This window comes from Eptesicus fuscus, chromosome 16, assembly GCF_027574615.1.
Source record: "Eptesicus fuscus isolate TK198812 chromosome 16, DD_ASM_mEF_20220401, whole genome shotgun sequence".
Taxonomy (NCBI): domain Eukaryota; kingdom Metazoa; phylum Chordata; class Mammalia; order Chiroptera; family Vespertilionidae; genus Eptesicus; species Eptesicus fuscus.
The window spans coordinates 44,892,624-44,920,584 of NC_072488.1; the positions used below are offsets into that span (position 1 = coordinate 44,892,624).

General features: G+C 42.5%; 1 protein-coding gene across 4 annotated transcripts; it reads left to right on the plus strand.

Moving 5' to 3' along the window:
• STAMBP (STAM binding protein) lies at positions 1 to 27,733 on the plus strand. Of its 4 annotated transcripts, none has more exons than XM_028154374.2 (10): positions 1 to 21; positions 2,126 to 2,343; positions 11,154 to 11,229; positions 11,499 to 11,594; positions 12,795 to 13,158; positions 16,627 to 16,751; positions 17,653 to 17,790; positions 24,240 to 24,352; positions 25,196 to 25,295; positions 27,073 to 27,733. In XM_028154374.2, exons 2-10 carry the CDS (start codon positions 2,138 to 2,140, stop codon positions 27,127 to 27,129), a joined length of 1,275 nt encoding a protein of 424 aa, XP_028010175.2. In that variant the 5' UTR covers positions 1 to 21; positions 2,126 to 2,137; the 3' UTR covers positions 27,130 to 27,733. The 4 variants fall into 4 exon arrangements, with proteins under 4 accessions (XP_028010175.2, XP_008145659.2, XP_054584261.1 ...); XM_008147437.3 differs by having other exon boundaries at positions 14 to 502; XM_054728286.1 differs by having other exon boundaries at positions 14 to 502; positions 2,126 to 2,334.
• Positions 27,734 to 27,961: the final 228 nt, after the last annotated feature.

The following is a 27,961-nucleotide window of genomic DNA, read 5'->3' on the forward strand; positions in this document are numbered from 1 at the left end:
GGGTGCAGTCCACAGGGACAGGTGGGGAAAGGTCCGGGTGCCTGGGCTCTGAGCGGGGTCTGACTCAAGGGGAGCAGCCGCTGTGAGTGTGGGGCCTGGAGCCTTCGCCTCCCCCCCTGGCCCACTGCCGGGCCCGCGCGCGAGGCCCCTGCCGGCTCCCTTCCCCAGCCAGGCCCGGCGTGTCCCGGCTGCTCGCACTCAAAAGACCCGAAGACCTTGGGTGATTTTTGTCCCGGGTTGGCAATTTGGACTGGAGTGCCTTCAAGGTGGAGGCCTGAGGAAGTTGTCAGGAGGTCCCTGTCCACTCCCCTCCGCTCACTCCTGCTGCTGCTTTCCTCCTCCTCCTGTCTTTCCTTCTCAGCCCTTTACGACACCTTCCCCCATTGTTTTTGCGGATGCTGAGCTCCTCTCTGGAGAGGTGCTCGGCCCGGTGGTACCCGGCACCACTTGCTGGCCTCAGGAGGAGGTTGCATTCGCGACTCCGAACATCCTCTCCCCAGAGGTACTGAGGTGTAACAAGCATCCTCTGCGTCCGTTAGCTTTAATGGTCCTGGGCTGAGCGTACTTAATTAGGCAAGTTGGGGAGCTGCTAGATGTGCTGGTGGCTTTCTGAGCCCCTAAAAGGGCCTTGTGGGAGATGGAATGCCTTGCATCCCTGGTAGTACCCACGGCTTTCGTACTATTAATGAGGGTGTTTTAGAAAGGAAGCTTAATGGAGGAAATGTGACCTAGAGATAGAATTGGCCAGGAGAGAAGTCTCTCTGAGGAACAGGGGTTGGAGTGGGAAACGAAACTGGAATGTGAGGATTTCTGGGCAGATCAGAATCCCGACTGAAGCAAATGATCTCCTTTGGGAAGGGGTAAGGTTTAAGATTGAAAAGACAAAATGGGGCCAGTTGGCACAGGGCCTTGAATTCCAAAAAGGCATTCCACTATAGCTTGTTTATTCTAGACTCTAGAGCAGCTGGTTAGGATGTGCTGTAATTCAATGTGTATCAAGTACCCAGATTCTTTTTGGAAATGGTGTAGAGCCGTGGTCGGCAAACTGCGGCTCGAGAGCCACATGCCGCTCTTTGGCCCCTTGAGTGTGGCTATTTCTCAAAATACCACCTGGGCGAGTCTATTTTGAAGAAGTGGCATTAGAAGACGTTTAAGTTTAAAAAATTTGGCTCTCAAAAGAAATTTCAATCATTGTACTGTTGATATTTGGCTCTGTTGACTAATGAGTTTTCGGACCACTGGTGTAGCGTGACATCTGATTGGAAGCTGGAATCTGATTCTCACAGCAGCGATATCTAGAAAGATTGTAGAATTAACTGCAGTTTGAGACCCAGGGAGGGAAAACTCCCAGGTTTTTTGCTTCCAACTTAACCTTGTGCCCTTTTGTTATTCAAAGAGTGCTTAGTCTTTGAAGATAGATTTGAGTAAATTGTTTTCAAGACCTAAATTCCTTTCCCTGAATATGATGAATGATGTAGATTGACTGGAATAGTGGTTTGGTGAGCAAAGTTAGGATTACGAGCATTCATCCCCAGACCAGTTTCCCTAACTAACCTTGTGCTCAAATACGAAAAAGCACACCACAGGGAAATGTCAATCATTCTCAGACTGAATAAAAAGAATCAGACTTGAAGTCAGTTAACATCATGGAAGTTCACTAAGGGTACTCTGCCAGCTACCAGGGTAGATGGGAGTAGGTAGCTGGGAGGAGAAATAATGCCAACAATACAAGATGCTGCCCCTCCTTTTATGGTGCTGAGGACAGGGCCACTTAATGACGGAGTAATGAGTATGAAGGGTAGAACTGAATCCCCTGTGGCCCATTATCGCTATACTCCTTGTACCACCTCATGACGGCACAGGAACTGGGATTTTGAGTCTGCCAATCTCATCATTGTGCTATAGGCTTCCTTGAGGGTCTCAGCCTTCTTGTGGGAATGAGACCTTATTTGATAGGAGCCATAGCATATGGTGTTTTTCTCTGAATATCTTCATAAGGTAGAGGCTTGTGGAATAAACAAGCCTGGCCTCAACAGGAGGTTGCATTCGCGACTGTGTGCTAGGTTGTGCTGGGATGATATGGGCCATGATGCTGATGCCATCCTTTTTCTCTTTTCTGTCTCAGAACTTCTTGATAATGATGTGTGACCATGGAGACAGAAGCCTCGCTCCCGAAGATCGGGTGAGGGCTCTCTCCCAGATGGGTAGCTCAGTGGAGATAAATGAAGACATTCCGCCCCGTCGGTACTTCCGCTCTGGAGTCGAGATGATCCGAATGGCATCCATTTACTCCGAGGAAGGCAACATTGAACATGCCTACATTCTCTATAACAAGTATATGACGTAAGACACCTCCAGTTTCTTTTTCCGGTGACTGATGCCTCACTCATCCTGCTTTTGTGCTCATGTATTTGTTCAGAATTGCTAAAACTAGGGAACTTTACGTCGTCATTAGCATTAATCATTTTTGCTGGTAGCTCCTACATAGTGGCTGTCCTTGACATTCAACGACATGAGTACTGAAAGTGTTATTATCATGACTCAGTAATTTCATGAGTAAGAGACTGATTCTTTGGCTGTGCCCACGTGGCCCAGCTGTTAGTCAAGAGAGTTGGTGGTTAAATTGTACCTGTTTTGTATTGATGAATGTTTTTCCTCTCCTCTCTCTATTAATCATAGGATTAATGCTGAGGATTTGCAGAGCTAAAATTCCTCACCTCTACTTATTTTGTAGCAAATTGAGTGATTCAGGAAAAAGTTTTTTTCTTAACTTTGTTTTTTAACCATTATGATGCAAGTCATCAAATAAGTATTGACTACCTACAGTTGTGTGGCTCCCTTTAGTTGCTTAGCACCTTAGGTAGGGTAGGCAGCAAAAATAAAAGAAATTCTGTACAACGAATAAGGAATCACTCCTAAATCCCCAGTCATAGTGAAATGATACGTAATTTAGGAAGGAAATAATGTTAAAGGGTCTCATATATAATTCCTAGTCTTCTTCTTTGAAAATACCAGGGCCTTTTAAAAAAAATAGTAATTACAGTGTATTTGTATGGCTCTTAATAGTTCATAGAGTATTTAACCTGCATTATTTCATTTGACCTTCACAGTTCTGTGTGCATTTAGTAGTGTACATCCTCCTCCCATTCTACAAATGGGGTAACAAGCTCAGGGTTTAGGGATATGCTTTGTTCAACAGTTTGGAGAGACAAAACCCAACATAGGTTCTGTTCTTTTTGTTTCTCCTTTGGGCAATGTTCTGTTGTTTTGGTTTTTGCTTGTTTGTTTTGTTAATCCTCACCTGAGGATATTTTCTGAAGGGCCTTCTGAGTTCTATTGCCTGACATAGGAAGTGCTTTGAGGGCAAGGACCATCTTCATTCAACAAATACATATTGTGTATACCTATATATACTTGACACTGTGCTAGGACCTGGATAACTTAGTAGATAAAATGGCCCCTACCCTTATGGGTGTACCTTTTTAGTTATGGGAGAAGACAATAAAGAGGGAATCAAATACTAACTAGTCACAAAATGAGGAAAATGCTATGAAAGCAACAGAGAGAGTGCTGTGACTGAGAATAAGCAATATCTAATTAAATAGGGTAGTCAGGGTAAAGTCTGTCTGAGAAGATGAGATTTAAACTGAGACTTGAAGGATACAATAGAGCTGGTCATGGTGTTTGGAGTGTAGCAAGAGAGGAAGAAGAATGGCTCCAGATGAGGTCAGAGAGGCAGGCAGGACCAGATCTTGTAGAACCTTATAGGTTTGTGTTTTATCTTGAGAGCAATAGAAAGCCATTGAAATGTGTTAAGTGAGGTTGTGACCTAATCTTATATTTTAAAAATACAAATTTTGGCTGCTGTGTGGTGAATGGTGGAATATTGAGAGAAGGCAGGGAGTTAGTCAGGAAACAAAGCCATTCAGGAGGGGGGCTGGTGGCTTGAAGGGACATGGATATGGTATACTGGAGGTAGAATTCATGGAACTTACTTATAGTTTGAGAAAGACGATGGTATGAAGATTGACCTCAGCTTCCTTCCTTTTGTAATTTAGAATGTGGTGGTCTATTTACTGAAATGGGAAGAATGGGGGAGAGTCAAGAGTTTAGGTTTGGGTTTTCTTTCTTTTTTTTTTTTTAATGTTTTTATTGATTTTAGAGAGAGAGGAAGGGAGAGGGATAGGGAGATAGAAACTTATCGGCTGCCCCCCACCGGGGATAGAGCCCACAACCAGGCATGCACCCTGACTGGAAATCTATCCAGTGACCTCTTGGTTCCTGGGTCGACACTCAGCCACTGAGTCACAACCGTCCAGGCCTGGGTTTTCTTTGACATGTTAAGATGTTAAATTTGAGATGCCTGTGAAATATCCAAGTAGAAATGTCCAGTAGGAAGTTGAATGTACCAGTCTGAACCCAGAGAAGTCTAAGTTGGAAATACAATGCCGGAGTCCTCAGCACAATGGTTCTGAAGCCATGAGAACCACTGAGACATTCTAGCACAGATGTTGTTAATCTGAAGCCAGGAACCCCACAGGGATTCATAGCTAGAACTTGGTGTCTATGAACTTGGTTGGGAAAAACTTTTCTATTTTTACTAACCTCTAACTGAAATTTAGCATTTCCCTCAATTTTGAATATAGGCCTCAAATGACAGTAGTATTAACAATATAGGCATAGCTCAAAGATATTGTGGGTTCAGTTCCAGACCACTACAATAAAGCAAATCATGCAATAAAGTGAGTCACATCTATTTTTTTATTTTCCATTGCATATAAAAGTTATGTTTATACTATACCTTGCTCTATTAAGTGTGCAATAGCCTTATGCCTAAAAAAACACAACGTACATACCTTAATTTAAAAATACTTTATTGCTAAAATTGCTAGGCATCATCACAGCCTTCAGCCAGTTATAATCTTTTTGCTGGTGGAGGGTCTTGCCTCTATGAAGCACACTAAAATGAGGTATGCCTGTATTTGTAATTTTGTCACCAATAGAAATCAAGATATTTTCATATCACATAATTTTTACTGATATCTCAAGGTAGCATTTACACATAATATTACCTCATAATTATAGTACAGAGTTATTAAATCTGTGACAAGATCCTGTTTATTAATGCAATAACAATACATTAATAAATGCATTAAAAAAGAGCACATTAGTAAAGAAGCACACATCACAATTTTTCATATTTTGAAAATGATATTTCAGTAGAATTGGCTTCTTTTGTAATTCTTTGTATTTTATTCATTCATTCATTTATTTATTTAATTAGTTATATCTTTGAAAAGATTCTGAGGAGGAATCTGTAGGCTTCATCAGATGCCAGAAGGATCTGTAGCACAGAAAAGGATCAAGAATCCTTAATAATGAGACTATAGAATGAGAAAAGGGGCCCGGGACTGAGCCCTGAGGTTGGTTAGTGGAGGGAGGGCCAGCAAGGGAGACTCTGAAGGAAAGTTCGAGAGGCCGGACGAAGTCCAGGCGAGAGTGGGACCGTGAGTCAAAAGAGGTCAGTGTTTGCTGAGAGGAGCCAGCTGGATCAGGTGGGTGAGGATTTGGATTTGGTAACATGATGTCATTGGTGATTGTGATAAGCAATTTCACTAGAAGGATTAAAGAAATACTTGATTAGAGTGGGTTGAATGGTGAATGGGCAGGAAGAAAGTAGAGACAGTGAGTATACTGTCATTAGACTTTTTGTAAAGAAGTAAATATTTTTGGCTTTGCAGGCCATTTGATCTGTGTCACAACCTCTGTTTTGTAGTGTGAAAACAGCCATCGACAGTACATGAATGAAAGGGTATGGCCGTGTTTCAATGAAACTTTATTTACAAAAACAGGTGGTGATCTGGATTTGACCCACTAGCACAGTTTGCCAAGACCTGGCATAGACAACTCTTTGTAGAAGTTTGGATAGGAAGTAAAGTGGAAAAATGAGGAAGTAATTGAAGGGGGACAAGGATTGTATAAAAATGTGGTGTGTGTTTTAAGATGGGAGATTCTAGAGCATCTTTTTTGCTATGGAAAAGATCCTGTGGAGAAGGAGAGGCTGCTGTTACAGAAAAGAGAGCGTTTAACTGTAGCAATAAACTACTAAATAGGCAAGTGGGTGCTAAGATTAAGAGGACAGGGATTCTTGCCTGGTCAGCATGGCCTCGTGGTTGAGCGGCGACCTATGAACCAGAAGGTCACGATTCAATTCCCAGTCAGGGCATATGTCCTGGTTGCAGGCTTGATCCCTAGTGTGGGGCATGCAGGAGGCAGCTATCAATGATTCTCTCTCATCATTGATGTTTCTATCTCTCTTTCACTCTCCCTTCCTCTCTGAAATCAATACAAAAATATATATTTTAAAATGAGTACAGGGGTTCTTAAGAAATTGATATTTTCTGACTTGATGTGACTTTGAGTGACATGAATACTAGTGTTAACAGCGAGATGATATGGGGAGTCTGTCCCTGAATATGGTTCCCCTTATAATATGATGAACTAGGCTTGGAGGAGAGTTGAATGAGAGAGAGGTGGTTTGTAGCAGCTCATGTACTTAATTTGTTCGATTTGGGGTTTAATTTGGGATTTTTGTTGGATGGACTTGACCGGTATCAATAAATGTAGCTACCTTTATTTTTCTTACAGATATCATTAAGACCCTAATTCTGATTCTTGAAACAACAGGCCCTAGAGTAGGAAAAAATGTTCTGGCTCTATTCTCATTCTGTTTTTCTACTGAGTTTTACTTGGTCTGTTTCTGTCAGTAACAATGGCTCACTTTGGCAATTATTGCAACTGAGGAGAGAGGAGGGAGGGGGGCAGGCATTCACGTCACCACTCCTCTGCCTCCCCCACTATTGAGAGTCATTGTTCTTGTTCTAGACCTTTTGTGGATCCTTTAATTGGGGAGTTTAAAAAGAATGTTTGTTCTTTTCCTTGAAGCAGTTCAGGCATCTGAGTGATCTCAAGCACATTCCCCACCTCAGAGGTTTTCCCTGCTGTAGGAATGCTTTGCCTTTTGCAGACCCTGTGGTAGAAGAAAGATCTTCAGCATATTAAAGCAGTGCATATTTTCATGATGAGCACACACAGTAATCCAGGCAGTGGATTCTTTCACAGCTTTTTATGGTCATTGACTAGACTACATAGAAGGGAGTTACTGAGGACTTCAGCAATTCCTGTCTGCTCTCTGAGCCTCCTGAAACACAAACCCACTTTCTGAAAATGGTCTGTCACCTATCCTGAAAATGGTTACTACTGGAATTGGGGTTTATAAACCAAAGAAGTCTTCGTCTCTGATTATGCTCACTTTGCTGATTAACTTTTTGAGGTCGGAAGAAATGAGAGTCCTTAATACATTCATGTTATATAATTTCTGCTTGACTTTTTGAATTAGTTATTTTTATACAAATTAATATTTGTTCATGATTAAACTTTTTTCCAAAACATACAGCAAGGGAGATATTAAAATGAAAAGTCTCATTTACCATAGGTAACTACTGTTATACACAAGAAAATGTTTATGTCCGTGCAAGCACGTGGGCTCACATCTTTATCCTTGTTTCTCAAAGCATGAATGAAATCATACAATATACTTTGTTCTACAACTTGCTTTCTTAACAGTCCTATCTATCTTTCCATATCAGGACATTCTGATTCATCTCACTTTGCCTCAGGGCTGTTTCTTCTGCCACATCTCTTCATGGCTCACTCTCCTCCAGTTCTTACCTAAATGCCACCTTGCCAGTGATGCCCTTAGCTGGCCAATCTAAAACCTTAATCCCTACCCCCCCCCCCCCATTACCCATTTCCCTTCTCTAGCAATGACTTTTCCTCACACTGATTATCTACATACTTTTTGTTTTGTCTGTTGTCTGTCCCCCCCCCACTGTAATGTACACTCTTTGGGGAGGAATTTGTGACTGTCATTCACTGTCAAATCCCTAGTCTTTACAGTAATGCCTGACCCCATAGTCGATGCTATATAACTGTTTGTTGGATCAGTGGATGGGTGATTATGTATTTATCACATTTGGGTACACCATAATTTATTAAATAATCCCGTCGATGGACATTTAGGTTTCTAGTTTTCCCTGCTTTTATGAACAATGCTCTATAAAATAATCTTATACATATACCCTTGTACTATTGTGTAGGATACATTCCTAGAAGTAGAATTGTGAGCTTAAAGGATAAACACATTTTGAATATTTAATAGTTGTATCCCACTCCCCCCCTTCCCTAAGAAAAAAATAGTATCAAATTATAGTCCTGCTAAGAGTGTATAAGGACACTCATTTTCCTGTATCCTTGCCTACACTGGTTGTAATTACCCTTTAAGACTTTGCCAAGCTGAAAGATGAAAATGATATCTTAATTTCAATTTCTTTCATGATAAAGTTGAATACCATTTCATATATTTATTCACCATTTGTATTTACTTTTCTCTTTATCTCTTTTCCCCGCATTGTTCTATTAGGTGGTTTTGTCTGTGTTTTTGCCAATGATTCTCTTTGTTTTGGTACATATCCTCTCTCTAGGCTGTAACCAGATCTAACTCCAGAGAACAGTATACATCTGGGCCACAGCTCTTCTATGCCTTGAACGTTTCTAGCTGTGGTGCTAATATCTTCATCTCTTCTTCTTGTCCATATCTTTTATTTGTTTATTAGTAAAAACAGTCATGAGCACATAGCAGATGTTAGCTATATGTTAGGCACTGTGCTCAGCTCTTTATTTTTGTTATCTCTTTAAGCATCCCAGCAATCCTATCAGGTGGTATTATTTTTCTCCATTTCTATAATTTATATATATATATATACATATACCGAGGGATGGTGAGATTAGGTAATTTGTCTGAGGTCACAGTAAATAGCCAAGCCAGGATTGAACCCGGGCAGGATGGCTCCAGAGCCTGTCCTCCGCACCACGAAGCTCTCTTTCCTCCAGTATGGGAAGGGGGTTATGTTGCCCAGTCTCTGCTTTCAAGAGTCCCTTCTGCCCATATGTCCCCATTCAGAAAATGGGCAACAGTTGAAATAAGAGAAATGTATTCATGTATAGGTCGGAAAGTTTTATCCTTACTTATAAACTAGATTCTACTACTCCCACTCTTGTCTCATCCACCCTATTTCCCTTGCCCCCTACTTTGATTAGTTACTGTATATACTTCCTGTATTTCTTTAGATTTTTATAAGTGGAATAAATATAGATATACATATATATCATTGTCCCCTTTCTTACAAGGAAGCATACTATATACACTTTTATTTACACTTTAATTTTTTTCATTCGGCTCCTCCAGAAGTTTAAGTCCATTCTATTCATCAGATCTTTATCGAGTGCCTCTTTATACAAGGCTCTGTATTGGTGTTAGAGGACTATACAAAGAGGCATGAGACAGAAATCTCTTGGCCTTGGGGACTTTACAGTCTCTTCCTTCAGGTTGAGAGCATACGCGAACAGAAAGTGAGGTGTTTATATGACATGGTACATCCTTGGCTGATTCAGCTTCAATACAAAGCGCATTCAGCCTGCTGAGGTGGTGAACATGAACCTTGGGCTTTAGGGCCTCAGAGAGAGAGTTACTGAATTGGAAGTCTCTTGGACATAAGAACTGTCACTTATTCATCTTACTATCCTTTGAGGACTTTATGATTGAACAAATAAATCTACTTGTTTTAGATTTCAAGGGAGCTGTTTTATATCTTTTTCATGAACCCACAGGGAAGATTTTTAGAGTCGTTTTGATTTTAGAATTTATCCCAGCATGGGAGGTCTTGGATTGAAAGGAGGAGAGCTCTATAGAGGGTTTGTTTTAATGGTGGGGAGAGTGGGGGTTATTGTCCTTTCCCCTTACTGAGGGTTCCTCCTCTTTTTTTCTCATGTCTATGGGCAGAAAATGGAAAAGACTCAGTTAATCCCAACTATAGCAGAGAATAGCTGTGAGCAAGCTACCCTCAACTTATTTGTTTTGGGTCTTGGCTTTTATTTATTATGACTTAATTCTATTAAAAGATCCCGTTGGCCCCGGCTGGTGTTCTAAGTGGTTAGAGCGTTGGCCTTTGCACTGAAGGGTTGTGGGTTCAATTCTCGGTCAAGGCCCCGTACCTGGGTTGCAGGTTTGATCCCCAGCCCTGGTTGGGCATGTGCAGGAGGCAGTCAATCCATGTGTCTCTCTCACATAAATGTTTCTCTCTCTCTCCCTCTCTCTCAAAAAAAAAAAAAATTAATGGAAAAAATATCCTCAGGTAAGGAGTAACAAAAAAAAAAGTTTAGAAACACCCCTTTGTTCAGAACTCCTCCAACAGGGACCATGTGGAGGTAGTGTGGTGTAGTGGTTAAAAGAATAGATTCTGGAGCTGACACTGAAATTCTGAATTCGCCACTTTGGGCTCTGATAAGATACGAGATTTCCTTTTTTTTTTTTTTTTTCAGTGTCTCCAAGTAGACATCCTAAATGTTTGAGGTCTGTGAATTGAGTCCATTTATTTTTCCCACTGAGCTTCACAGAGGACAAGAACTGAAAGAGAAAATCTAGCACTTACATTTCTCTGAGCACTTTTCATCAGAGATCATAGTGTATGTTATACATGTAACATGCACATACTGTATACAGGTATTGTCTTAAGCTTCTCGGTGTTTATATGATGCAAGGAATATTCCTTGAAGGAGCATGAATCCCAAAGGAAAACAAGCCAAAGTTAAAGGTCACATGGGGCTACGAGTAGAAATAGAACATGGGTTTTCCTTTAGCTTCCTGCTCTTGGCTGCCAAACTCTTCTCTGAAGAATTATTTGTGACTGAGGTCCTTTCATTTGGAAGCCTGAATGTCTTCCAACAAGAAAAGAATGTCTTTGGCAATGTATTTTTGGGCAGAGGATAGGCTCCCCTCCCCCCGCCCCCATATTTTTGTTGTGGGAGTCCGGTACTTGCTGCTGCGGGCCTGATTTGGGAGAAAAGAGAAACACTCTGTTGCTCTTGATAGGCTAGAGGTGGGTGGGGGAACATGGCCTGCCTGCATGGGCCTGTTCCCCGCCGTCTGCACATCTGGACCCCGTCATGCAGTGGCTGCAGGAAAGGGAAGGGCATTGCTTCAGAGTCTTTTGGACATTTCTCTGTATCCTCACCATTCTGATCTGTTTCCTTAGGCTCTTTATTGAGAAACTACCAAAACATCGAGATTATAAATCGGCTGTTATTCCTGAAAAGAAAGACACGTTAAAGGTGGGTCTTCATTTTCACTGGTGCGCATCTAAAAGCTTCGCCGTGGCACACACTAACTTCAGGGTAAGGTAGTAGTGGCTGCATCTGAGCATCAAATCCTGCAATAGGAGATGAGGCCATTTCACCAGATCAGTATGAAACAGCAGGTATGGTACCATAGGGAGTATTTTTAATTGTTTTTGGAGATACTGTTGCCACTGCCAATTTGACTTTTCTATTTAATTAGCTTGGACTTGTTCTAATTTTCAGTATTTCTGTGTATTTCTCAGAAATTAAATGAGATTGCATTTCCCAGAGCAGAACAGCTGAAGGCAGAGCTGTTAAAACGATATACCAAAGAATACACAGAACATAATGAAGAAAAAGTGAGTATATAATAACAACAAAAAAAGGAAATTAATTTGTTTTCTTAGGCTGTGCCCTGTGATACTTTACTATTTTTGGCAAAGACCAGAACTCAGAAAAGTAGAATGCAAGTGTTTAGGCTGAGTGCTCTAACACAGATTTAGCCTGCCTGTCTACCTGTTTGAAATAATAGATTTCTTTTTCCAAGCCATTTTCAAATCACTCCTGTCAGGAAGAGTCAGTTCAAGCACGCGGAGTAGCTCCCGGGGCGCCTTCGGTGGTCTGTGTCAGATGCGAGTGCACCCTGCAGGCACGTCCACATTATGTGGCAGCGCTTTGCTGAGCTCTGTTCTGGACTCTGCTGGGGAAAACCAGCAGAGAGGCGAGCAGTTATGAGGCATACATTTCTTTATTTTTTAATCCTCACTGGAGGATATGTTTTTCGTTGACTGACTTTTTTAGAGAGACTAGAAGAGAGAGAGGGAGGTGGTGAGGGAGGAGAAAGAGAGAGATAGAGAAAGAGAGAGAGAGAAACATCTATTGGCTGCCTTCCAAATGAGCCCCGACCTGGGTTGGGGATCAAACCTACAACCCATGTATGTGCCCTTGACTGGGAATCGAGCCTGCAACCCTTTGGTACGTGGGCCAACACCCTAACCACTGCTCAGGGATTTCACTGGCCAGGACTGTGAGGCATATATTTCTAAGGCACCGAGTGAGTGAAAACCTTAATGGAAGATATTAGTACTTAATATTTCTTGTTCATTAAAAGTGTCACTCTGTGTTGAACTGACCACCAGAACATTTCAGAGGTTTCATTTTGGATTAAAAATTCAATAGAAACCCCAATATAGCAGGTATAAGTTAGGATTTGGTTCTGTTTTATAGCCTTACTTGGGATATAGAATATATGCATGGCACAGTTAGAGAATAAAACTGTATATGATACCAATTCTGAAATGCAGACAATAAGTTGCATCAAGATTTCAGTAAAGAAGAAAATACATTAGTTAGAGTCATTGGGAAGGGTACTGAGAGGAATGGGACTTTAACTGTCCTTGAAGAACAGGTATATGGTGGCTAGATAGACAGGAGTGGGTGACTTCTATGTGTGAAGAGGTACTCAGGGAGCATGAATCCTGTGTTGGAAAATCAGGCCAGAGCAGAAGTACATTTTGGGAAATCCCCTGCTGAATTGTCCTCCTATTCTTTCTTTGTAGAAGAAGGAAGCAGAAGAATCTGCCCGGAACCGGGCCATCCAGCAGGAGATGGAAAAGGAAAGACAGAGGGTGGCACAACAGAAGAAGCAACAGTTGGAGCAGGAACAGTTCCATGCCTTTGAGGAGATGATCCGGAACCAAGAACTAGAAAAAGAGCGGCTGAAAATTGTACAGGAGTTTGGGAAGGTGGACCCTGGCCTAGGCGGCCCACTGGTGCCTGACTTGGAGAAGCCCGCCCTAGATGTGTCCCCCATGGCACCTGTTGCATCCACACAGCCTTTAGACTATAATACAACTGTGAAGCCTGCCAAGCCACCTGTGGTGGACAGGTCCTTGAAACCTGGAACATTGAACAACTCAGAAAGTGAGTCCTTTTGCTCATGTCCTCTTTCATCTTAGCTGCAGCTAAACAGTGTGTCTGGGGGATTCTGCCTAAGATTACCTCCATGATCCCACTCATTAGGCTGTGGTCACATCTCCCATTTGATCAGTATTGCTAGACTGCATCCTGTCATATACTGTATTATGAAAGTGGCCTTTTCTTAAGCCATATAATTTACCTGGACCTTGATCAGTTTTCTGAAGAACTAATAATATCCTTGAAAGTTCCACCCTCAGCTTTAAAAGGGTTATACAGAGATTTGAAATGTTCAGTGAACTAGAGACTACTATTGACCCTTTGTAAAGGACACTTGAAATTTATTTTGCTGCTTTGTAGTGTGACAGCACCTGAAAACGTTCCTGATCCTGAAGGAACTTTGTCAAGGTGAATATTGTATACTAGTGACCCGGTGCACGAAATTCGTGCACATTAAAAGGGGGTTAATTAGAGGAAATAATTTAATATTGCTATTTGCCCTTTCTCTATAATAGAAGTGTCAGAGATGAAAGAAAATTAGTAAAATGTATATGAAAACCTTCTTCTTGTCAGAGTCTGGGGCACACCACGGGACCCAGAGTCAAGTCCCCACCCACCCACATGCACCTCAAAATTACGTGAGACCCAGACCCGGGCCCCCCCCCCGCCCCATTGGGCTAGATCCAGAGCCGGCCAGTCCCACCCTTGTTAAGCCCTGCTGGCCAGGGGGTGTAGCCTCAAGTCCCCTGGCCCGGTGCCAGGATGGGGGGCATGGCCTGAGGTCCCTCAGCCCAGACTGGGGCAGGGGGCGTGCCTTGAGGTCCTCTGTCAAGCCCCGCCAGGTTGGGGACATGGCCTGAGGTCCCCCAACAAGCCTCACCAGGCAGGGGGGCGCAGCCTCAGGTCCCCTGGCCCAGCACCAGGAGGGGGGCGCAGCCTCAGGTCCCCCGTCAAGCCCCACCAGGCAGGGGTGCAGCCTCAGGTCCCCCGTCAAGCCCCGCTGGGCGGGGGCGCAGCCTGAGTTCCCCCGACCCAGCACTGGGGGTGCACCTTGAGGTCCCCTGTCAAGCCCCGCTGGGTGGGGGCACAGCCTGAGGTCCCCTGTCAAGCCCAGCCAGGCAGGGGGGCGCAGCCTGAGGTCCCCCTGCCTGGCACTGGGGCCGGGGGAGCAGCCTGAGGTCCCCTAGCCCAGCACCAGGATGGGAAGAGCACCTTGAGGTCCCCTGTCAAGCCCCATGGGGGCGGGGGAGGGCATAGCCTCAGGTCCCCTGGCCTGGCACTGGGGTAGAGGGTGTGGCCTGTGGTCCCCCAGCCTGATGCCAGGGTGGGGTGCTTGGCCTGAGGTCCCCTGTCAAGCCCCACAGGGGCGGGGGAGGGCGTAGCCTCAGGTCCCTGCTGATTGCTTGTTAAGGCTCCTTAAGGGAACTTGGCCTCAGCTGTGGGCGCAGCCATCTTTGTGATGGAGTGATGGTCAATTAGCATATTCCCTCTTTATTAGATAGGATAGTAGGTGATAATTCAGTCTAGCCATAAACACCATTGGCAGTCTTTCCTCATCTCACTAGTGATGGACTATCTGAGAAAGTAAGAATAGCTTCAAATTGATGAGTATACCTTAATTGTTAGAATAGATAGTTTTGGGTAGGAATATGCTTTCAAGTAGTCATTTAAGGAAGTCTGCTTTGCAGAAGATCCACTTAAAAAGACGATGTGAGTGGGCCAGGGGTGCTAGACTCTGATGCCTGGCCTTTAGGGTTTTCCCCCACATACTCGGCAGACTTATCTCTCACCACTGTTCCCTCATACATAGTTTGTGCTTTGGTCAAATTGGACTCTCATATTCCCAGAACAGTCCCTGGACTATCTTATCCAAAAAGGTTTGTTAACATTTGCCCTGAACCTAAAATCTCCTTTCTCTATCTCTGCCTTCCCTGATTTTCTTAACATTTTCCCAGATCTTCTTCTCTTCAATTAAATTGATTCTATTCTTAAAACTCCCAGAGCTCTTATTATCTGTAGAGGTCATTACCTGATAGTATAGTCATTAGTCAATAACTAGGTTTTAACTTCTTGCCGGCTTAGGGCTTGAGTGTTACTCCTTTCTGTGTTCCCTGTGGGCTGAGCATAGAGTCTGTTTGGTAAGTGATTATTGAATTGAAAGGACTGTGCCAAACCTTAATTCAGAATCCTCAGATACTGGCATCAGACTGTCATGTGACTGCTTGGCTCCTGGTCTGACATCGTAACCTCTCCAGCAGTCCAGATCTTGCTTTTAAGTGTGCAGAAGCAGAACATCCTTTTTCACTTTTTTTTTTTTTAAATAAAAATGTGACTGTGAAAGATACCCCCGGATTTTAGCCTGCTGGCTCTCTCACGGGTTTCTCCCTGGTGTTCAGGAACTGGGTCCATTCTTGGCATTCTGAACCAGGCTTATAAGCTGCTTTGTTTGCACATGCCTTTTATAAGAACCAGAAGGATTTTTTTGTTTTATCATTTTCACTTTCTTCTAAATTAATAAATTCAGAAGTAAGTAGTTGCCCATATTACTTTCTGTTATCTAGAATATATCCTGGTGTGTTTCTTTGAAAGGCATATCCTTTGATATTTTTTTATCTTAAATAAAAGAGATATTTAAAATAAAAGTAAAAATTTAATTGATCGAGGAGGTTATTTTTTTAATCCTTTGTATTAGATGGTGACAGAATTCCTGAATAGCTCAGAAATTTTTTTAATATATATTTTTATTGATTTCAGAGAAGAAGGGAGAGGGAGAAAGAGATAGAAACATAAATGATGAGAAAGAATCACCGATCTGCTGCCTCCTGCATGCCCCCCACCAGGGATCAAACCCGCAACCCGACCGGAATCGAACCTGGGACCCCTCCCCCCGCCCCCAAGTCCGCAGGCCGACGCTCCATCCACTGAGCCAAACCGGCCAGGGCAGAAGAAACTTATTTTAAGTAGTAGTTTACCCTTGTCTTAACTTGAATGATTGAAGTCTCTCTCTTTTTCTTTTTTTAAATATCTTTTTATTGATTTTTAGAGAGAGAGGAAGGGAGAGAGATAGAGAGATAGAAACATTGATGAGAGAGGAACATCATTTATCAGCTGCCTCCTGCATGCCCCTGACTGAGGATGGAGCCTGCAACCCGGGCATGTGCCCTGACTGGGAATTGAACCGTGACCTCTTGGTTCCTGGGTTGACACTCAACTGCTGAGCCACAGCAGCTGGGCTGAAGCCTCTTTTCTTCTCTTGAAATCTTGTACTCCCATTAGCTATGGTCAGAGGTTGGAAAAGAGACTTTATAACCCTCTTCCTTCTGCCATTTAGGATGAGATTTCCTCTCACTGCTTGAAGTTGGGGGCAAAGGGGACGTGGCAGTGATAGGACATTGCTCTCCCAGGATTGACAACTCTCTGTGCTTGGGAAATCTCTGCCCGTGGTCTCAGATATTTCCCTTTTCTCCATTACAGCTCCTACAATTGGTGGGCTGCGCCACATGGTGGTGCCCGGGAGGCTCTGCCCACAGTTTCTCCAGCTCGCCAGCGCCAACACTGCACGGGGAGTAGAGACGTGTGGAATTCTCTGTGGAAAACTGGTAAAAACAAATGCTTTTTCTGAGCTGAGACTTGTTTCTTCGCCCCTTGGCCTCTTGTGGCTCTGAGAGAAGATAAACAGGGTCAGTTACTCTTTGTACCAATCCCTTTGCCCAAGGAACCATGGACAGCAGCATTATGCAATGTCACTTTGAATTTGGTGACCGTATCTGATTGATTTTCAGAGTCCCTTGAATTTAACTGATTATTTTAATGCCAATAGTAAGACATATCTACTTTTACACTTGGTAGGAAGATCCAGTCATTATCTATATACCATTTTTCAAGCACCTGCTTTATGGTAGGACCTGGGGGTATGAAATATATAAGACACACGTAACATGTGTCCACAGAAAGAACCCAAGCACTTTGGCAAGGTGGGAGATACACACCAAAAGATAAGTAGCAAGCTGAATAGTATGTACAATGCAAGCACTAAGAACTTTGAAGAAGGAAAGAACATTGAATGGAGGCACTTACAGAACCCATTACTGCTGAATGAATAAATATGAATAAATGAATGAAGTGGAATAGACTCGGACTGAGCCTTAAAGGATGAGAAAGACTTAGAGAAACAGTGATGGGGAAACTACTTAAGACATGAGCAAAGGAAGAGAAATGGTACTATATGCGGAGCTTCCCGAGAACCACCAGTAGACCCATTTCACTTCAGAGGAAATTCCCACGGGGCTGTGGGCATCTGTGACTTGGCAGAGTGCCTCCAAGGGAATGCACATGAGCAGCCAAGGTTGTGAACCACAAGGTGGGGGACTCAGGGAGCAAGGTGTGGACTGGGGTGGGATGGGCCTTCACTTACATAGATGGTGAACTTTCCACTGCTGGGACAGAGTGGGGTTGCGTAAGTGCCTGCGAATCATGATGGGCTGTTTTCTTCATCGACAGATGAGGAATGAATTTACCATCACCCACGTTCTCATCCCCAAGCAAAGTGCTGGGTCCGATTATTGCAACACGGAGAACGAAGAAGAGCTTTTCCTCATACAGGACCAGCTAGGCCTCATCACGCTGGGCTGGATTCATGTAAGCAATGCCGAGCTCCCGGGTCAGTCTCGTCTCTCACGATGTTGTAAACACACTGCCAGTTTTTTTCTTAGAGCAAAGTGAATTGCATTCAGAGAGGTTAGATGATTGTTTCCCTCCCTTGGATGCACACTCATTTTCCCTAGCAAACTTGACTGCTTATGCTCCAGTATTGATTTCTGGGAACTACTTAGGGCTTTACAATTTTTTAATTAATTATTTTTTTAAAAAATAAAAATGAACTTGTTTTCCTGATGTCCCAGATTCCTTGTGAGTGTGAATGGTGATGGGATGCTGGCCTAGAATATAAGCGGACATGGACTCTGCCTTCTTCATACATAGTCTATGTGTTCCTAAAAGTATATAGCTCAAAATATTTTAAATGAGCCAAGGAAGTTAATTCAGATGTTTGCATTTGGTTTTTCTTAAAGCAGCATATACCTTTTTGTAAACCAGAAGAGCCACCAATATAGGTGATTTTCAAGTGTCTGTGTATCTTATGTAATCTTTTGGTAATATTCAGGTAAAATATAATTCTAAAGATTATTCCTTAATTTTTCTTTCTTTTCCTTTTCAATTCCTCACTCTCACAGACCAGGCTGCTTTTCATGTTGTGTGCCAGGGTTACATACGAACAAGTCAGCTCACTTCAGGATTTGGGAAGATGACTCATGCTTGTATGTTAGAATTTGGGAAATACTCACCTGGGAGGCAGTCCCATGTGCCTCTGTCCTTTATTCAGTTTAAGTACATAAATAGTTGCCTTCCATTGTGTATCCCCATTGGATAGAAAACTTGTTCCTTCTCTGCCAGGGGTTACAGATTTAAGTAAGATATGATTCTGGTTTCATGAAGGAAATTAGACACATAGACAAGTTATAACTCTTCACATGAGGCCAAGTGCCTTGAGGAGCTAAGAGAGCCCTGTGGGATTCAGAGGACGGAGGGATCACTTGGTATGATTTACTAGAATTTTTACAAGATGGGCCAAGGGAGAGTTCTGTATGGAAGGGAAGGCATTGGAATAGGCAGACGGTGCCTGGAGCATTGAGTGTCCAGTTTGCTGGAGTTTATGGTTCATGCCAGGAAATGGTAGTAGATAAGCTTTAACGTGATACATTGGGTAGACAAGCAGAATAGTTCTCCTTTTTAGTAAGTTCTAATAGAGACTCATACAGGTGCTTTTTTTCTGTATTGTGATTCTTTCTTCTTTTATTAACATAGTTGACATTATATTCATTTCAGGTGTACAGTATGAATTTACATTTTGAGTAGAGCAAACAATACTTTAGAAAAATTAAAGTCAGTTTTAAGATAAGTTGAGGAAGAGAGATTATTTAAGAGATTTGTGTGGTTATATATTCTAATTATGAGAGCTAGGATGATGGCATTGTACTTGGGTAGGAAGAGATGAATGTAGGATTTCAGAAGATGTGGGGAATGAGTAAGAGAGGATGATGAGTAAAAGTCAGTGATGACTTAGAGATTTGGGGCCTGACTCGTGGGAGTGGCAGTGATCATCTCATAAGCAGAAACAGGGGCTCCAGGAGGAGAACTTATTTTGGAAGTGGGATAAATGGTGTTCAGTCTGAGCATGTTGAATGGAAGGTACTAGTGAGACATTAAATCGGTGGAGATAGGTATCAGGCTCTTGGAAATGTGGCTGGAGCTTGGGAGCAAGGCCAAGGCAGAAAGATCTGGGAACCTCTGCATAGAGCTGATCTTGGAACCCTTGGAACTGGAGGAGAGTGGGGAGCAAGAAAAGATTCGCTGGAAGCCTTGGGGACAGGCTACCTAGGGGGACATAGGAAGTAGGCAGTAATGAAGCAAAGAGATGTAAGAGAAAGATGAGTGTAGTGCTAAGGCACAGAAACCAAAGGAGGAGACACGTTTTAAGAAGAAACTTCAGGCCCAGCCTGCGTGGCTCAGTGGTTGAGCATTGACCTATGAACCAGGAGGTCACAGTTAGATTCCTGGTCAGGGCACATGCCCAGGGCTTTGGGCTGGATCCCCAATGTGGGGTATGCAGGAGGCAACCAATCAATGATTCTCATCATTGATGTATCTCCCTCTCCCTTCCTCTCTGAAATCAATAAAAAAAATATAAAACAACAACAACACAGAAAAGAAATTTCAGGATGTTAACTATGTCACATGCTGCAGAGAGCTCCAGAATGATGAATACCTGAATGAGCCAGTTGGATTTGGGGAAGTCACTGGTGACCCAAATGTAGTTGGTTTTAGGCAGCAGTGGGAGTAGATTATAAAGGCTGAAGGAGTAATGGGGATGGAGGTTATGCTGATAGTGAAGTGCACACTACATTTTTGAAGAGCCTAGTCCTAAAGGAAAGGAAAGAGAGGGGATTCCCGGTGGCTTCAGGAGTAGCCAGGTTGAGAGAAGATTTGCTTGATTTATAGTTTAGTATGAAGGAATTGAATATGAGTTTTGGTTTGATTTTGGTTTTTTTTAAACCTTTACATTTGAAATATAATATATATAAGAAAGTACATAAACTAAATTATTTGAACCAGTTAGCAAACATCTATGTACACAAACTACAAGAAATAGAACATTGTTCAAGAAATAGTCGATGCTTAACCTGGCCGGTGTAGCTCAGCGGTTAAGCATCGACCCATGAGCCAGAAGGTCAGGGTTTGATTCCTGGTTGGGACACATGCCTGGGTTGCGGGCTAGATCCTCAGAAGGAGGCATGCAAGAGGCAGCCAATTGATGATTCTCATCATTAATGTTTCTCGCTCTCCCATCCTCTTTCTGAAATCAATATTTTTATTTATTTATTTTTTTAAAGAAATAGAACATTGCCAGAAGCATGCTCCCATCCCCCACACCCTGTCTCCTGCCTAGTCACACTTCCTCACTCTCCTGACTTTTCTGGAAATCCTTGTCTGTATAGTTTTACCACCTAAATGTATTCATAATGAGATACTTAGTTTTGCCTGGTTTTGAACTTTATATAAATAGAATTATATAATATGTATTCTTTTGTGTCTGGCTTCTTTTGCTCAACATTTTTAAGATTTGTTTCCATTTTTGTCTATTAGTTGTCTGAATGTGTTTTTAACACCAGTGAGCCAGTGGAGGAGATTTTAGAGGGCAGGAAAGACAGGTACTATGGAGGTAGGAAAGTATCAAATCAAAACTAAACAAAGGACATTCATCTTCATATGGGGGAAAAAACACCCATTTCTCTGAGACAGAATTAAAGGCAGAGAGAAAGAAACAGATTTTAAAAAATCCTCAGCCAAAGATATGTTTTTTTATAAATTGATTTTTAGAGAGAGAGAGCAACATTGATGTGAGAGAGAAACATCAATCAGTTGCCTCCCATACATGCCCCGACCAGGGATCAAACCCGCAACCTAAGTATGTGCCCTGATTAGGAATCAATCCTGCAACCTTTTGGCATATGGGGCAATGCTCCAACCAACCGAGCCACCTGGCCAGGGCAGAGAAATTTTTGAGGTTATATTTGGAGGGGTTGAGGGAAGTCAGTTTGGTGATACTGATTTCAACAAGGTTGGAGTCTAGAGTCACCATCCAGTGGGAAGGAGATGGGGGTTTAAGAAGTGGAGGAGATGGGAGAAATTTGGAACAGTTACTGTTTAGACTTCAGAAAGAACTTAACCACAAATGAATAAAAGGATTTCTAATATCAGTGAGGGCCCAGGTAGGAACAATTTTAGATCCTAATTTGACAGTATATCCCCATGATATTTCTGTCCCATTCCTTCCTAACTTGGGATTAAAAATAAACAAAAGCAGACCATAGATGTGCTCAGATCTTACAGTTGGCAAGAGGAAAATGCAGAAGATCCAACCTGCAACTCAGGTACGTACGTGCCCTTGACCAGGAATGGAATGCTCTAACCATTGAGCTCACCAGCCAGGGCAAGGCAAGGTTTTTTATTTAGTTTAACAAAAGAAAATGCCATGTCCTAACCGGTTTGGCTCAGTGGATAGAGCATCGGCCTGCAGACTGAAGGGTCCCAGGTTCTATTCCAGTCAAGGGCATGTACCTTGGTTGTGGGCACATCCCCAGTAGGGAGTGTGCAGGAGGCAACTGATCAATGTTTCTCTCTCATCTGATGTTTCTAACTCTCTATCACTCGCCCTTCCTCTCTGTAAAAAAAAAATCAGTAAAAAAATATATTTAAAAAAGAAAAAGAAAATGCTAGCTACAAACCAGTTCTCTGTATGGTCATGTATTGATCAACTATTGTGGAACCCCAAGCCCAATATTCAAGGCTCTCCTTCACCTGGTCTCAGCCTGACTTTGCTGGCAGTGCTCTCCTGTGTCTGCTCTGCTCCCATCCAGGGCGCCCAGGCTGCCCTCAGTATCCACTCCCCTTGCTCATTTCTGTTCCTTTGCTATATTGAAACTCAATTGTGAAGGGAAGGAGAGAGAGAGAAGGCATAGTTGTTGGAGGGAAACAGTGGCTCAAGGCAAGGTTTTTTGTTTTGTTTTGTTTTAATCATCACCCAAGGGTATTTTTTCCATTGCTTTCCATTGGAAGGGAGAGGAAGAGAGGGAGAGAGAGGGAGAAACATCATTATGAGAGACACACATCAATTGGTTGCTTCCCACATGAGCCCCAACTGGGGGTGGGGATCCAACCTGCAACCCAGGTACACACCTGCCCTTGACCAGGAATGGAATGCTCTAACCACGGAGCACACCAGCCAGGGCAAGGCAAGGTTTTTTATTTAGTTTAACAATTATTTATTGAGCCCCTGATATGTGTCTCTATATTGTCTCTCCAGTTAACCCAGCTTTAGATTGGAGGTCTGGATTGGCCTGTGTAGGCCTCATCTGTTCCCAGTTAGAATTCCTGGCTCTGAGAAGATTTGACTTTGGGTGGTGGGCACATGATGCAATCAATGTACAGATCTTGTAACATATAAACCCACACCTGAAACCTATGTGTTCATATTGACCAATGTTACCCAATAAATTTAATTAAAAAGGAATTTCTGGCTCTAACCATGGGATAAAATGTGTTGGTAAAGGCCATTTGTCCTTAGCAGTCTATAGGATCATATTATTGTCAGGTAGAAACTGTTTTTCCCTTGTAGTCACCAAAATCCATACCCGCCCTGTGAAGATCTGTGTATGGCTTTCCTGTCAGCATCCAGCTAACACGTTCCTGTCCTACAGACCTCTTCCACAGTGTTCTGTGGAGTGGTGCTTCCCAGACAAGGTGGCACAGAAGAATCATTTAATGAGCTTTTATTTATTTATTTTTAATCCTCCCCCGAGAGTATTTTTTCCATTGATTTTTTTTTTTTGACAAAGTGGGAGGGAGTAGGAGGGGGGGGGGGAGAGAGAGAAAAATACCGATATGAGACACATCGATTGGTTGCCTCCCGCTTGCACCCAACTAGCGCTACGGATTGAACCTGCAACTGAGGTACGTGCCCTGGGCCAGCAATCCTTTGGTCCGTAGGCTAGCACTCTAACCACTGAGCAAAACCAGCCAGGGCTAATGAGCTTTTTGAAAAAAGAGAAGTTTTTCTCAGGATGGATGTTTCTAGGGGTGGAGCACAGGAGGGGCCTGTGCTTTCGACAAGCTCCTCAGGAGCTTCATTTTTTGCACGGCAGGTTTGAAAACACTGGTCAAATATACTGATAGATTTTCTGTGCTTTTCTCTTAGTGAAGGTTGGTGGACTTTTTGAGTCATTCTGGGTCTTTCTTTTTCTATTCTTGTTCTCTAAAATCACACCCCCTCAAAGGTGAACATATATCATTATATGGTTGTTCATTTGTGTACAAAGAATGTGCTTAATTAAACAATTCAGTAATAGAGAACAAATGAGATCAACTGAGTGTACATTTAGATGGTGTTCTAACCTCACATTTCAATATCTTGGTCCTTTTCCGAAACAAGACAGGTTCCTTTGTGTGACTTAACTGCCCACTGAAATCCCAGTCACCCCTGCCTCTTACATCCTTGGATGATATGCTTTAATCACTGGACAGCCATTGCCCCTTTTGCCTTAGAGCCCCAGACTCATGTTTGACCTTTTAACACCTCTGTCAGGAAGAAGAATCATTCATCTAACTGTGGTTAAGTCCTTGACTTCTACCATGTTGAAGTGTTGTTGGGCAGCTGTTCCATCTATTCCAGAACGATGCCTCTCACTGTGCAGAGAGAGCCTGTGAGGAGTTAAATTAAGTCTTGATGGTCAATTAGAAATTATGAGTCTCTTCACATACTCATGTTAAACAACAGTTGTTTACACTGCTGGAAAAGAAGTTGATTACTTACCATGAACTTCAGGTGTACCCCTCATGGCTGCAATGGTTTTGAACTTGAGAAGGAGACTGTGGCCAGCTAGCTGCTGAGAACTATTTGACTCTACCTTCCTGCATGGGCCAGGATTAGCCGTGTATTCTAACTGTGTCTCTGACTTTTTTTCTCTTCTCAGACTCATCCCACACAGACTGCCTTCCTCTCCAGTGTTGACCTACACACTCACTGCTCCTATCAGTTGATGTTGCCGGAGTCAATAGCCATTGTTTGCTCCCCTAAATTCCAGGAGTAAGTACATAGGACATGGTTCGGGGGAACATTACAAGGAGGCAGTGGGGGGAAGCCTCAGAGGAAAGGGCCTGTATCCCTAAGACCTTGTTCTCTATAAAATATATAGATTGTCGTATTAATTGGCTGCTCTAAGAGGCTTCCTTTTAAGTCTCATATCCTGATAAACCTGGTACGCTTGTTTGAAAAGCTATCCAAGCAACAGCTTAGGTGCTTTTCTTTTCTTTCTTCTTCTTTTTTTTAAATATACTTTTATTGATTTCAGAGAAGGAGAGAGAGAGCGAGAGCGAGAGCGAGAGCGAGAGAGAGAGAGAGAGAGAGAGAGAGAGAGAAACATCAATGATGAGAGAGAATCATTGATCAGCTGCCTCCTGCATGCCCCCTACTGAGAATTGAGTCCACGACTCAGGCATGTGCCCTTGACTGAAATCGAACCTAGGACCCTTCAGTCCACAGGATGACACTCTATCCACTGAGCCAAACCAGCTAGGGCTAGGTGCTTTTCTAAGAAAAGGACATAAGAAAATTGAAGTGTTTGACTTGAAGCAATAGGAATTTTAAGAGATTTTATGTCAGATTAGAGAATTTCAAAATCAAACATTATCTCAATGTTAACTTCTTTTTCATTCTAAATCCTGTTATTTACTGTGAATTCCCCTAGCAAACTAGTGTAGTGGCAGTGATGACTCATTCTCTAACTCTGATTCATTCACCAGAGAAGAGACTTACCAGCCAGTATACTTCTGAGGTGGTCTCAAAATGAGCTCTGTCCTGCTGTGTGTGTGTGTTAGGGATTTTGGGGCCACATTTGCTTGATTCTGGGCCTGCTCTTTCTTTTTCCAGAACTGGATTCTTTAAACTAACTGACCATGGACTAGAGGAGATTTCTTCCTGTCGCCAGAAAGGATTTCATCCACACAGCAAGGATCCACCACTCTTCTGTGTATGTATCTATGTAGAAGGATTCGGGGCTGTGCCTCAAGCAGAGCTGATGAGGTGTATTGCCTTTCTGACCCACATAGAAGATTAACCTTATCACCTATCTTCCCAAATCTTCCTATTACATGGGAGGCAGTGTGGGATGGAAACAGATTGGAGTCTTAGCTCTGCTACTTAAGAACCATGTGTCTTTGATCAGGCTACTTAACCTTCTTGCACCTCAGCTTTCTACCTGTAAATGGGGATGATAATAATAATTTCTACTTTGTGGAGTTATTGAGAGGGTTAAATGAGATAATATGCAGAAAATACCTAGTGCAGTAAGCTGGCTTATTAACTGTTAGTTTTTTTTCTTCATCAACATCAGTTGCTAAGCCTATCTATATATATAAAAGCCTAAGCAACCGTCTGACCATTTGACCGTCCGACTGGTAGCTATGATGCACAATGACCCCCAGAGGGCAGATGCTCCAACCGGTAGCTATGACGCATACTGACCACCAGGGGGCAGGCGCTCAATGCACCCAGAACCAGAGAGGAGGGAGCCTGATTCTGGGGTGCGTCACCCGAGAACCGCCCTCTCGCAATCTGGGACCCCGCGGGGGATGTCGGAGAGCTGGTTTCGGACAGATCCCCACAGGTCAGGCTGAGGGACCTCACCTGTGCACGAATCCGTGCACTGTGCCTCTAGTACTTCAATAAAAGATTTGAAAAAAAAAAATAAAATAAAATAAAATAAAATATTTGAAATCATAGGGAAAAAGCCACTTACAATAAGTAAAGTATACTTGATTCTGGAATTTTACTTAGATAATACGGACTTTATGACCTTCTTAGGAAGTTTTTCCCCTAAGTTGAATTCTGTGAATAAAAAATTTCAGTTGCTGATAAGCTCAGTGTGTTGCAGTATGCCCCTCTAATCTAATGTGATAGTGTCACTCCATGCTGGCAGTGGAGTATTATTTCTTTAGGGTTCACTGAAAAGTGACCAATATGGAAAAGAGACTCAGAACATTGTCATGTAAAGGGAACTGGGGTGTTCAGAAGAAAAACTCCAGGGAGAATCTGAGAACTGGCTTTACTGTTAGAAGAACTGTTGTATAAAAAGATATTGGGTGTATTTCTTATGACTCTCAGAACTAAAACTTAGATCTCTTGGAATGACAGTTTTCAGCTGAGAATGAGAACAACTTTCTGACAGATCTGTTAAAAAAATATATAGCTTAGTCTGTGGAATTGTGCACATGAAACCTGTATGATTTTGTTAACCAGTATCACCCCAATAAATGCAATAAAAAGGAAAAAAATATTAGGTTAAAAACCCTTAAAGAAACGTATAGGTTAGAAAAATAGGTTAGTCCACCTTGGAAAGTAATAAATGTCTAGGGGCCAGGATGTTAAAACAGGCTGTGCAATCCCCCCAAATGTCAAGTTTTCAGTTAAAAAGATTCCTTTTGCATATGCGAGTAGGAGTGCTTTATTATTTGGTTGACGTAGTATCCCAAAAACACGGCAATGAAGTCAGCAATTCTTCCAGGTACACATATGCCTTTTGAACGATTCTAGAGTACAGATACACTTGAAAAATAAACGAGGATAGATAGGCCCACGGTGGAAGTGATGATTCCTAGACCCTTTACCGTAACTGCCACTTAAGTAGCAATCTGGCTTCCAAACTGGGAACCACTAGCCAGAATGAGCATTTTTAAGTAAGAAACTTTAAAAAAATGACTTCAGAATGTTCCAGGACTTCCCCTTTTCTTTCTTTTTCTCTGTTACAGAGCTGCAGCCATGTGACTGTTGTGGACAGAGCAGTGACCATCACAGACCTGCGATGAGATTTGACCCCAACACCTGTCAAGAACTATAATACCACATCAGTGTACTGTAGCCCCTTAATTTAAACTTTCCATAAAGCTCTGGAAGCTTTTTTAGGCAGAATAGAAAGTGAGTATCACCTGGGAGAGAACTCTTTCTATTTCTGGTTTGAAAAGAAATATTTGGATATATATTTTTAGGCAAGTCTGGAAAATAGCATGATCATGCTAAAGCAACTTTTCAGTCTGCCTGTGACTAAGAAATTAATTCGAAAGAAGGGTATAATGAACACTAATATACTCTTTGTTCTAGATTCACCGATTGTTAACATTTTTTTTCTTTAAGCTCTCCTAATTTCTCTGCCAACTTGTTTATTTTTTACCTTTGGACGAATTAAGGGCATCTTTGCAGAAATTTGGAAGCCATTCAGAAAATCTCTGGGTTTTCCTGTGGTTTATGGCAATGTTAATAAAGTTTATTATGAGAGCCAGGGACAGCTCACTATGTCTGGCCAGATGGTGAGCTTGACAACCCTGAAGGGTGATTTTGTTGGGAATTACTAATACGTTATTTAACAAATATTTCAGGATATTTTTTCCTCTACAATAAAAAGCAATTAACTTATTTGTTCATGTGTGCTCTAGAGCAATCTGTATGATCAAGCTTCGTCTGAACAGGCTAACTAAAAGGTCTAGTTTTGGGGAATATGAAATGTGAGATGTACTGCTGTGCAGGTGTGTCCCAGTTCACCTTTAATTGTTCTGTGTTTTTTGTCTACCTGTTGCCATCATCCAGGGCTGTGAAGTCATCTGTGCATTTTGGTGCTGTCTCAACTTCCTCCCTAGGTCCTAA

Bases quoted from the DNA above. Each gene is read 5' to 3' on its own strand.
- STAMBP (XM_028154374.2), top strand. From the start codon at position 2,138: ATGATGTGTGACCATGGAGACAGAAGCCTCGCTCCCGAAGATCGGGTG. The intron at 2,344-11,153 runs GTAAGACACCTC...CTGTTTCCTTAG, and splicing joins CTCTATAACAAGTATATGAC to GCTCTTTATTGAGAAACTAC. The intron at 13,159-16,626 runs GTGAGTCCTTTT...TCTCCATTACAG, and splicing joins AACATTGAACAACTCAGAAA to CTCCTACAATTGGTGGGCTG.